Source organism: Octopus bimaculoides, chromosome 3 (genome assembly GCF_001194135.2).
Source record: "Octopus bimaculoides isolate UCB-OBI-ISO-001 chromosome 3, ASM119413v2, whole genome shotgun sequence".
NCBI lineage: Eukaryota > Metazoa > Mollusca > Cephalopoda > Octopoda > Octopodidae > Octopus > Octopus bimaculoides.
In genome coordinates this window covers 112400575-112414027 of record NC_068983.1, presented here as the reverse complement: position 1 = coordinate 112414027, position 13453 = coordinate 112400575, and the positions used below count along the sequence as shown (strand labels likewise).

The 13453-nt window shown below is 33.5% G+C and overlaps 1 protein-coding gene across 2 annotated transcripts in view; it reads left to right on the top strand.

The window, feature by feature from the left end:
• LOC106868455 (retinal guanylyl cyclase 2) overlaps nt 1-13453 on the top strand; it is a 363114-nt gene that overhangs the window by 167821 nt on the left and 181840 nt on the right. For both annotated transcript variants that reach the window (XM_052966448.1, XM_052966449.1), the window contains one exon: nt 4248-4352. In XM_052966448.1, coding sequence (XP_052822408.1) covers nt 4248-4352 — 105 coding nt within the window. The remainder of the gene's footprint in view (nt 1-4247; nt 4353-13453) is intronic.

Below are 13453 nucleotides of genomic sequence, written 5' to 3'. Positions count from 1 at the left end.
GACCAAAGCCTTGTGAGTGGATTTGATAGATGGAAACTGAAAGAATCCTGTCGTATATATGTATAGATACATATGTATGTGTGTGTATATGTTTGTGTGTCTGTGTTTGTCCCCTCAACTTCACTTGACAACTGATGCTGGTGTGTTTATGTGCCCGTAACTTAGCAGTTCGGCAAAAAGAGACCGATAGAATAAGTACTAGGCTTACAAAGAATAAGTCCTGGGGACGATTTGCTCAAATAAAAGTGGTGCCCCAGCATGGCTGCAGTCAAATGACTGAAACAAGTAAAATAGTAAAAGAGTATATATATATATATATATATATATATATATACACACACACATATATATATATTCTCATATATTCTTAATCTAGGATGAAGGGTGTTGGACTCATGATTGTAAGATTGTGGTTTCGTTTCCTGGAGCAGGCAACATGTTATGTTCTAATGCAAAGCACTTCATTTGTTGTTGCTCCAGTCCATTCAGTTGACAAAACTGAATAATTTGGCAATGGACCAGCGACCCACCCAGGTGTTTGTGAAGTTTTGGCAGAATATCTGTTACTATCATTGGAAGGTCTTCTTATTAGAAAGCTGAACCATTTCAGTTTCTTCCTTCTTAATGCATTATGTATGTATATCAATAATAGAAAGTATATACTCTTTTACTCTTTTTTACTTGTTTCAGTCATTTGACAGCGGCCATGCTGGAGCACCACCTTTAGTCAAGGACTTATTCTTTGGAAGCCTAGTACTTATTCTATCGGTCTCTTTTACTGAACCACTAAGTTATGGGGGACATAAGCACACCGGCATTGGTTGTCAAGCGATGTTGGGGGGACAAACACACAAACATATACACACACATACATATACATATATATATATATATATATATATATATATATATATATACACAACGGGCTTCTTCCAGTTTCCGTCTACCAAATCCACTCACAAGGCTTTGGTCGGCCCGAGGCTATAGTAGAAGACAGTTGCCCAAGGTGCCATGCAGTGGGACTGAACCCAGAACCATGCGGTTGGTAAGCAAGCTACTTACCACCCAGCCACTCCCGCGCCTATGTTTATCATTAATACATAATGTATGTATGTTATGTAAATAATTTTACAAGCATGCATATATATACACATGTATGCATGTGTGCATGCATACTACATACATACATACATACATATATACATAAATGCATACATACATACAAACAAATATGCATATTGTGTAGCTTTATTTTTCAAACCTTATCATCTACTTTACATTAGCAAAGTGCAAATTATATCAAAGCAAAAGTCAAGCTTTTCATCTATGTTTTCACTTTTTCCTTCAGGCTTGTATATGTTATTAGAAATCCATCTACTCCAATCTTTTGTCTTTGAATCAATTGCCCACTATAATATTACTTATTCATTATTTTTTTATACTATTATCTTTTTGTAATCATTGATATTATTATACTATCTGAATGTCAGAGCCTAAGTATGAAGGTTGGATGACAAGTGCGTAGGCTGGCCAAGATACTCAAATGGAACGTGACCAATTGAGGTTTATTTTTCAACATAGCTGCCCCCTTGTGATCCACACACTTCTTCCATCAAAGTTGTGATGCTTGGATCTCAATGGTGAAGAAGCTTTCATTCCGTTGATTAAAAAATGTTATCAACAGCAGATATGACATCATCATCATTGTGATACAGGTTCCTTGCCAAGTGTTTTCCCATGTTGGAGAACAGATGATAGATGAAGCCAAATCAAGAAAATAGGAAGGGTGATCAACCAGTTCAAAGACACAGTCATGCACAGCAGCCATTGAAAGTAAGATTTTGTGTGTTGGAGCATTCTTCTGATGAAACAAGACCCTTTTTCTCAGTTTTCCTGGGCATTTGTTCTTTGCAACATTTTGTAACTGCCTCAGCAAGTTGGCATAGTACTCTCAGTTGATGATGTGGCCCTTTCAAAGATAGTCAACGAACACAATGCCATTTGCATCCCTCAAAAGTTAAGCCATCACATTCACTGCAGGTGAGGATGGATATTTCCATTGTCTTTAACCCAAACTGATGAAGCCAACACATATCTTGGGGTAGGAAATGTTCAAGGAAACCAGCTGGATCTTTCTCAAGTGGTGTCCGATTTTCTCATGATGTGATCAACTTGGAGAATTTTTGATCAGGTGTAGCACCCACTGAGCAGAAACCTTCATCATGCCAAGTTCATTGTGCAGAACATTCTCAACTCTATAATATGCTAATAACGTTGGACACTTGATTCATAATCAATAGCCTGTCATGAATCGCCATGTGTTGAACACAATCAATGCGTTCCTTGGTAGTGGCAGTTGTAGGACGTCCAAACTTTGGTTCATTGTCAAGACTATCCCTTATCTACTAAATTTGGCTGTCCACTTTTGCCCTGTTGATTAATTTAGAATGTCATCCCCTAATGTAGCAAACATGTCAGCATATATGTCCTTTGGGGCTAACTCCCTTTTCTGCTAGTACTTGATAACACCATGATGCCAAATTTTGTCCATTTTCAAGAGAAGTTCCTACTAGTTATTTTTGAAGTCTTTGTTAGAACAGTCAGATGTCGGTTCACCTGGAAAGAAACAATGTAATTATCAATAAGAGCTAAAATTAATACATGCAAGACTTCACAGCTCTAGCATCACTCCTTCATAGTCAGCCTATGAACTTTTCACTGAGCCTATGTAATGAGCAACAGCAACAAGGAGACATTATAGATATCTCTAATTGTAACAAAAAATTAAAGTTCTTTTACCAGTCAAATAAGGAGTTCAAGTTCTTAGGTATAACATTCATTTCAAAGTCTCTTAATTGAGTAGATTAATATCAAAAGAAAAAGTGACAAAGAGTATTGAATTATATTTTCTCGAAAGTATTTAAATGCTGCTGGCCAAAAAAACTGCTGTCATTATGGGAATTAAGAGTAGGATACTTCAGTTAAATCAAACACTGATATATAATTTTGTGATTCCACAATTTTGCATTAAATTATCTTTAAAGAATTATATATATTCATCAGAAAGGAAATGTGAAAATAAATACAATATAAAGTAGCAAAACTTCCATTGTAATAGATTACAGAGAGCTATCTAACTTCCAGTATCATAGAAATGACTGAGAAAAATGTTCTAAAAAAAGACAAGACAAATCATTCTGAAGAGTTATGAATTACTATCTTGGATTGGAAGCCTATGGTTGTCACTTAAATTAAGATATTTTTATCACAATAACGCCAGTTTAGTGATTATTTTGAATTCATAAAATATGATTTTATCAAATGTTTACTGAATGATATTGTAAACTATTTACATAAAAGACTGATATTGCAAAGTTTTTGACAAAACTTTTGCTGCAATATGTTTCTTATTTTGTTTAATTTTCATATCTAAATTGTTAAAAATACTGCAGAAATGAGCTCCATGTGCAAAAAATATATTTTTATAAATAGAATGAGAATCTTGTAGTTTTATTGCCAAAAGACAAACCAAAAGATTTTATGGTTTACTAAATTACATACATCTAGTTAGTTTGCTATGCAACATTTGAGTTACTCCTCCTCATTGTAAGAAAGTTCTATTTTATAAATGCTGGAGGTAAAATAGTTCAAACTCGCTTGGAGGCAAAATTTGTAATGTTCTGAACTTGTCAATAGTATTTATTAATTCCAATTCCTGTGCTTCTGAGTTAATCAAACAACTGAAATTAATTTTTCTATGTTGAACACCTGGATAACAAATTTCAATCCTGCCCCCCCCCCTCACTATTTGCTGCAGAGAATTTTATATTGAGAAAAGCATTCTATGGTAAAAGCAAAACAGCTATTCTGAGCATTCAATTCAATCCCTATGGGCCTGTAAATTATGGATTCATTTCTTTAAATTGTGACAAAGTGCATATATGTCTGAAACGCTGCTGCTTGAGAACAATATATCTGGGTTTATTGGAATATAAAACTGATGCAACAAATATATTTGGCTGCAAATCTTTGAACATATTAAAAAAAAGTAACGTGCATTTTCGCTATGAATACTGTTAAACTTCAGGAATCCAGGGCTTTTTGTTTCCACGAGTATTGCTCATTGGAAATAAAAACAACTGGGTAAAAACTCATTTTGCTAACAACCTATTGTTTACATTATATTATTTATCATTGTTAAATGAAAAATTGATTGAATTCCTTTTAATCTTTCTCTTCTTTTGAAGCTCCGAGAACTTCGACATGAAAATTTAAACCCATTTATTGGGTTCTTAAATGATCCAGCAAGACCTTCATTTATTACAGAATATTGTACAAGAGGAAGTTTGGAGGTAAATGTTTTCTTCTTGGCTAAATGTTTTCAGACAGAGTTGATTTTATTGGTTATTTGACTTCAAAATCTTGTAAATATATTTCCTACGTGGAACAAGTACTCTCTCTCTCTCTTTCTCCCTCACACACACACACACACACACACACACACACTCACACTCAGTCACTCACATACACACACATACTCTTACTCTTTCACTCTCTCTCTCTCTCATAGTTATATTCACATATGCACAAAACTATGGGATGTTAATGAAAATTGAGATACATATGCAAAAAACTTCAATGTTGTTGTAGGGAATTAGTAATAATGGTACACTCTCCCACGTGACAAATGGAATAACCCAGTCACTATAAATAAGGAGAAGTACATGAAGTACCAGAGTACATAGTAGGTGATCAGAGACAGTCGTATCATTACTGGTTTTACTTAGTATACTGTATACTGAAGTGGGTGTTATATCAATCCAACATTTTAAGTGGCAACGTGGATTTTAACAACTCACAAAGTGTTAATAAACTCAAAAAAGTTTTTGTTGTGAGAATTTTATGAAAAGAAAATTGTGAAATTATGGAAAATTTGTTGGCCAGTTTACTTGAGTTGCAAAAACAACAACAACAGCAACTGAAAGATCAACAACAGCAGCAGCTAAAACTGCAAGAACAACAGCTAAGGCAACAACAATATCACCACTAACAACAACAACAATTACTACTACAGCCACAAATGCTGCAGTTAATGAAGTCATCAGGAAATTCAGAAAAGTGTTCTTGCCGACTATGTTGTGAACTCCATAACAGAGTTCAAATACGATCCTGACAAAGGAGTTACCTTCCAAGCATACTACAGAAGATATTAGCAAATCTTTGAGAAAGAATGCAAACATAGAGATGATGAGATGAAAACGCACTTAATCTTGAGAAAACTGGTGGCAACAGAACATGAAAGATACAGTAATCATGTACTCCCAAGAAAACCTTTAGACATAAACTTTAATGACACAATAGATATATTGTGTAAAATTTTCTGTGAAAAAGGCTCATTGTTCAACACATGTTGGAAATATCTGAACATATAGAGAAAAACAATGAGGTCTACATCACATATGCTGGTAGAATAAATAGGGAATGCGAGAAGCTTAAGCTGGATGAATTAATGCTAGATATGTTCAAATGCCTGATTTTTACACAGAGACTTACTGCTGAAAAGGACACAAAAGTTAGAACTAGAATTCTTGCAAAGCTGGAACAAAACAAGTGTCAGAAGAATATGAAAGGATAGTCAAATTAACACACAGGAAGTTGAATGTAAAGATTGTTTCCAAGTAAAGCAAGTGCAAAATAGTCAGAATAGAGATAAAGTGTTTTCAAAAAACATGACAAAAATCAGGAAATAAACCCATGTTTTGCATGTGGAGGTATGCACCCGAGGAAAAATTGTCCAGTTAAAAAAGCGAAGTACTTTCACTGTGTAAATATAGGACATATAAAGACGCACTGTAGAATGAAGATCATAAAATGTCAGAACAAAGGAAAAAAAATGAATAGTATATCATTGAAAGAAATTGATATTACAACGATGAGGAAATTTGTGTTTGTGAAAATCAGAAATACAAGTCTTAAAATGCAGTTGGACATTGGTAATAACATCATCATTATAAACGAAAAATTCAGGGAAATATGTCGGTCAGCCAAAGTTAATTAAATCTATAAAGGTAGCACATGGTGTAATGGGAAAAAGATTAGTTTTTTTTTTTTTTTTTGGTGAATTCGTACGTAATGTATCATTTCGAGGTCAAACGAACAAGGCAAAGATATATGTGTTAAAAAGTTTACTTAATTTATTCAGCACAGAGTGGTTGGAAGTATTCAAAGTATAGAATACACCCATGTTTGTTTTTCAGTGAAAATATTGTCGATTCAGTCAAAGGCTCGAATGCAGCTGATGGACTGAAAAATTGCAGTGAAACAGAGTGGAATACTTGTATGTAAACCAAAACGGTATAAAAAATTGCCTACAATAAAAAGTAAACATTGTTCAAAAGTAGATGTTCCATGGTTGAGACTACACATTGATTTCACTGGTCCTTTAAATAGTTCTCACAACTTAGTGGTAGTTGATAGTTTTTTGAAATGGCCTGAAAATTGCGAGTGTCAAAAATCAACCTCTTCGACTGTGATAAATTTTTTACACAAATTGTTTGCAAAATTTGGCATCCCAGACAAGACAGTGCCTGACAATGGAATGCAATTTGTGTCTAGCAAATTTTTAAAAATTTGTGAAATGCTTGCAGTAGAACATATAACTATGGTGTTATACCATTCCAGATCTAATGGACAGGCAGAATGTTTTGTTGATACCTTCAAAAGAACCCTTAGAATATTGAATAAGGAAGTCACAGATGAGGTAGCTGTACAACAATTTTTAAGAGTGCACTGTGTAATACTAAATCCAAATGAACCAGCAGGTAGATCACCAGCAAAGCTGATGCTTGCAAGGAAAGTAAAATCAGTCTTTAATAAATTGCTACTTGGCAAGAAAAGAAAAATTACCAGGGAAGACATAACAAGATACTTTAAAGTTGGTGGAAAGGTGTATATGAGGGCATACAAGAATGGAAAGCAGAGTTGGGAAGATGGCAATATTACCAAATGCATAGATAAAATTATGTATTGGGTAAAAAGTAGAAAAGGCATATATATATATATGAGACACATGAACCAACTGAAAAGCAGATTTATGGAGAGTGAATCCAAGAAGTTGGAGGAACCGATGGAATGGTTGTATAATATGTTTCAAGTACCAATGCCACTGCAGATGATTGAACATAGGCATACAAGTGAGAGGAAAAGAAAACATACACAGCTCCTGAAAATAGATGCCAAGTGCAAAAAATGTTAAATTGTACGAAAAAATGCTCAAAAAAGGGAGGTGGGGGGGGAATAAAAAGACTATTGCTAAATAAAATGACACTTCCTAAGAAAAACTTAAAAGGGGAGATATAGGGAATTAATAATAATGGCACACCCTCCCATGGGTGTCCCATGAAGCTAACAAATATTCATTTTCAAAATAAATGGAAAGAGTCAATCAGAGTTGTAGTAACATGCTATTATATGCAATAATCAACCTGCATTGAACTTACAAGCTCAGCTGTCAACAACTATTAACATAAACGATAAAATAAACAGATTGCCCACTCTTTTAAATGAATTGAATTTTGGCATGTTCTTTGCAGTTTTGCTTTACAATTCCCAATACATAGGCATTGTCTGACTATAAGATGTTTTAAAAACTTTTTTATTCATATGAATTATATTCTTATTTATTCTGGATTACCTTGTTTCATCTGATGGATAGTTGTATCTTGAAGCATCCTAAACTCATATATCTTTCAATGTTTATATCTTATCATGCAGTGAAAATTATGATAAACATCAGTATGTCTCTTCTATACTGCAAAGATAATGCTTTTAGGTAAGATTCCATTTAAATTGTCTTTCAATAATTCAGTGAAATATCTATTATCATGCAAACAAGTTAGATCTATATCATTGATATTAAGCTGAATTTAACAATTCAGGACACTGAGCAAATACAACAATGAAATGCTCTTAAGCTTCTTGGGGGGAACTAATGTAATTTGTTCAATAAGACAAGTAATAATATCATCTAGGTTCATCATGTTAAAAATCACTAGCTCACTTTCTTTTGTACAAGTTCACCAATATTTGCAATATTTCTTCAATGAGGTCATTTTAATTCACCAAACTATATAATACTATCTTGCAATGGCAATTTCCAAGAAAAGTAAATAAAGTATAGTATAACAATATATCCTTCACTTAGTAGTCATAAAATAAGAGTTTATTTCATTTGATTGATCAGGTAAGGTAGTTTTTGTAATTTAATTATCAATTAGCATATCAAACTCTTGACTTTTTTATTGCTTATTCTCATCTATCACAATGAGCTATTTCATCTGAAAAGTGCACAATTTATTAAATTCTACAATAGATTTCTATAGCTTTTACAAAATTTCTCCCCTATTTTTGCAACATTTATGATAATCTATAATTTTCACTCTATAATATTGCAAATATATTACTTCAAGCTTTGTCCATAACAGCACTGGCATATTGATTGGTATTAATTCAGTTTGGAGATCAACAAATTCAATAATATTTTAGATACACTTCAGTTACTCTTAAAGTATTCCACTTATTGTACTATTATTTCAAAGATAACTGTAATATTGATACAGAGACTTAGTATGCTGAATGCTCGAATTGTGTAAACTTCAGCAGTCTTTGACAAATGTAATTTTTTAATGGTACTATGTATCCATAAATAGAGCAAAAACTGAAATAAATAGAAATAGTTGAAAAGTATATTGGTTGCACACTTTTAATATACATCAGTACTATTATATAGGTAAACAGATAACATAAAGGGGTATGTCTTGTTTTTATGTTGAAAAAAATCTTATGTCTGATGTTTACATTAATTCCAAGTATATGAATGCTACATTTACTTTGAGTACAAAGCAAACCTTTTAATATCCTTTGATCTAACTAGGATAAAAATAAAGGCACAGAGTTTCTAGCTAATACATTCTTAATATGTGAGCTTATCAATGTTTGATATTTTCATACAATTTCATGTGTCAGCTTTGTGGTGGGATGTCAAGTGACTGGGGTATTTGCAATACTGCTGTATACTAACTATGATTTTATGTCTAGAAAGTTAGAGGAAGTTATGAAGAATCTTCATTTGATAACTATGTTTGCTGGCTTATATATAGGGCTTCTGTCAGTCAATCCACACATAAAGTTATCTACACGCACAAGCATACACATATATGCACATGCACCCAAATGTACATACGGATATACACTCATAAACAAATAACCTACCTCTAACATCATGCCATATAGCAACCAAACATCTCAAGTTACCACCATATACCAACACATACACATCACTTGGACTCTGAAAGACCATTGCATATGGACACATATGTGTTTGTTTTCATGAAAACAATGATAAATTATCTAAATACTTTATGCTGGTCAATAAAGACTGCAAGTTTGTAGGTGTACTCTGTTCATAGTCATGCATTTTGTAGGAAGGTATAGTGACATGTATCTAAGAACATTGCTCTTGGCATCATATATCCTTGACCTGCCATGTTCAAGCCAGTTGATGCACAAAATAATCCCTCATCATGCACCGTATTGTTTATAATAGAAGCACTTTTATCCAATATTCCCCACAATATTGTTGATATAAACGAATTTGGAGTATCTATACTGGCAGATAGGTTGATGAACAAGTGGTTTAGGCACACAGATATAAGGATGTTCATGTGTAGGGTGTTACTAAACAACTCTAAGCGTAGCAATTTCCTGAGAATAGTGTGGCTATTGTTACAATGTCAATTTGAATGTCAGAAGTGAAGTAGCATATCTCATTGTAATTTATGTGTTTTCTGATTCAGTTATTTTAGAATGCTTGGCGTTCTTGTGTGTACAGCAATTTATAAATGTAATGGAGGCTCTTGTTGGGTTCATTGTATGGATAAGTGTAATTTCAAATCTTAAATCTAATTGAAACCTAATCTAAAAGTTAGCCCAATTGCTACTCTCATTAAAGGAGATATAGTGATTGAAGCTCCTGAAGAAAATGTAATGAGTAAGAATGTTCAACCATGGAAGTTGAACATCAAAATTACCAGGTCAGAAACCTCCTTAGAGAACAAATAGAAAATGATAAAATAATTACAAGATTGAAATAAATCCTAGGATTGACTGGACAAGATTTAGTAAACTCTTGAAATCAGAACTACATCATGGCTGTAATCCATTGACTGAAACCAGCAAAAGAATAAAAGAATAGTAAAAGTTTATCAGAATTCATTATTAGAGTTTCAAAGGTGATAATTTCAGCAGAGTTGTTGAAGCTTTGAAAAGAATACTTCATGGTATTCATTCTAAATTCCTACCTTCATCCTTTGTTGGAGAAAGTCAATAAAATACAGTAACAGTCCAGAGTGATGGATTGATGGCATTGATAGAGTGTCAGACAAGATGTCTTGTTTGTAGTATTGTTTTGACACTACTTTCAGTGTTCAAGTTTTGCTGGTGACTAGGTCTAAGAACTTGACCACAACCGCACACAATCATGATCATGATGATGATGATGAAGATGATCATCGTCGTTTAACATCTGTTTTTCATGTTGGCATGAGTTGGATGGTTTATTCAGACTTGGCAAGCATTAGACTGATTTGGCATGGTTTCTATGGCTGGATGCCCTTCATAATGCCAACCACTTTACAGAGTGTACTGAGTACTTTTAACATGGAACCATACAAGCACTGCATGTGGCACCAACATGAGTGCATTTTACGTGAAACCAGCACTGAACTCTTGCAGGTCAATCATCTTCATCAAGTGGATGTGGCCTTCCTGTCATTGGTCAGCAAGGATAGGTAGGTCTACAACCAGCATGAAAATAGTCAGCAATGACCTTCTGCACAAAAAATATCTACAAGTAGACTGTTAATGGATGTGTAGAGTAGAAACTACAATGATAACTTCATACAGGAAAATACTTGCTGCTCAAGTAAACATCTGACATATTGAAATTATTCTTTGACTTTTACTTTCTTTCTAAATTATTATTGTCTGAAATGTTACCATCTCTAAATGGCAAACTCTATAAGAATCTCTAAATGGTGAACTCTTTGAGTGCTTTAATGGCATTTTAACTGATTTCTCTCTGATGTTATGTTTACTACCTTTTGCTGCAGCAATTATTTTTTCAGGTCGCTACTCCTGCTGTTATTGCTGTTGCTGCTGCTGCTGCTGCTCCCTCTTCCTCCTCCTCCTCCTCCTCCTACTATGATGACAGCAAAGTATGTAGTGTATTCCATAAATATTGGGAACAAGTGAATAATCTGTCATCATGCTGTGTTTAAGCTATTAGTAGACTGGACAGATTTTCCTTTTCTTGAAGGAAGAACTTAACGGTCCCTAGTCTCGACTTAATACAGTATCTGTAATAAGAACTGTCAACTAATAAAACATTCGTTATTATATGAACCATTAGATCCTGGGGTTAAACCATCATTTATTCACAGTGAAGATTACCATGTATTTACTAAATGTACATGGTTGCTACTCTCTTTATAAGTTTAATCTCAAAATACTCTGTGCTGATGTCAAAATTAATCTAATTAATGTATGTATTTATATGTGTATGTTTATATAGGTGTAGCTCTCTCTCTCTCTCTCTCTCTCTCTCTCTCTCTCTCTGTTTGTGTGTGTGCATGTATGTGTATTTATGTATATTCATATATTCATTTTTACATTTGTGTCAAGTAGGGGTGTGTTAAAAGAGCTGTTACAGCCATCTTTTTCAATCTGCAATAACAGAATTTAGCAGGTCAGCTTATTAAATGTATAATAATGATATGTTAAAATTACAATAATATAATAAAATTGCAATTATCATTGCCTCTCCTAAAAAAGTCTCAAAACTTCTAGAAAGCAGCTCACATTTATTTTATGTTGAACCATTGAGCTGCAGGTATTTTGTTTATGCAGAGCATAAACAAATATCACCATTGTCCAAGTAGTGTCAATGCAAAGATGTTCACACTCATGCATACGCGCTCACACACACACACACACACACACACACACACACACACACACACACACACACATATGTATGCATGTACAGACAAACAATCACAAACACATGCACACTTGCACATACATGCATGCGCACATACACATACACACAAACACACACACATGCACGCACATGCACACATGCAAACACGCATGCGAACATGCACGCAAACACGCATGCAAACACGCACACAAACAAGGTGAACTTTTGTGCAGATTATATCAACTTCATTTCACTCCCAAAGTATCGCTCAATTTGAGAATTACTCAGGGCCACAAAACAAACTTCTTAGCCACACAGCTATATGTCTTTGTTTCTGTGTATATATGTGAATTGTTTGTGCATGTGTGTGTGTATGTGTGTACATGTCAGTGTATACATGTGACCATGTACATGTGAGTGTGTATGTGCTTGTGTGTGTGTATGTGCATGCATACGTGTGTGTATGTGCACATGTGCAGTTGTGTAAGTATTAAGCAATAAGAAGTACATAATATATTAAAAGTAAATTGTTTAGTGACATAATTATACAATACAAAAGGTTTATCACATGCAGAAAAGAAATTAAACATAAAGTTATATATGGAAATTGAGACAAAATATGCATTAAAAAATAATGCAAAAATAAATAAATTTTATTTTAAATTCAAATGATAAGAAAAGAATTGGTTCTAAGTGATGCAGTATAAATACAAACTGTGAATTGAAATACACATAAAGATAAGAAAATAATCACAAACTAAAAATTATGTTAATAAAATTTTTAAAACAATTTCCACATAGAATTAATTAGCAGAAATAAATGAATGTGACAAAGAGAAAATGAAAGAGAGAGAGAGAGAGAGAGGGGAGCAAAGGACTAGATCACAAATTGATACAAATAATTATATTCATAATTTGTGTGGTATGTGTGTATGTGTGTTTTGAAGCAATTAGCTTAATTACTGATATTTGTGTAGAGTAATTGCTAAGTTTATATTCACAAGGATAGTAAATTGTTATCAGAGAAAAATATATTTTCCAAGGAATTATTATAGAAAAGAAGGTGAGATCACAATGTTGCATTCAATATATATTGAACGCAAAGTATTAAGGTGGCGAGCCTCTTCATTGTCGTCAACATCATCGTCACCATCACTGTTATTGCTACTAGAACATTAATAACTTATATAAAATGAACTTCTACATAGAACCTTCCAATATATACAGAAATGACACACACACACTCAACAAAACTTCCTTTCTAAAAAACACTTACAGCTTTCTAGATACGGCTAATAGAGCTGATACCACAAACAACGTATGTGGTGGAATGTTTGCTTATAAAAACTTATATATGCACACATGAGAGTAAGGGGACATCCGAGTAAGGCTGTGCACACGAACCCACACATATAG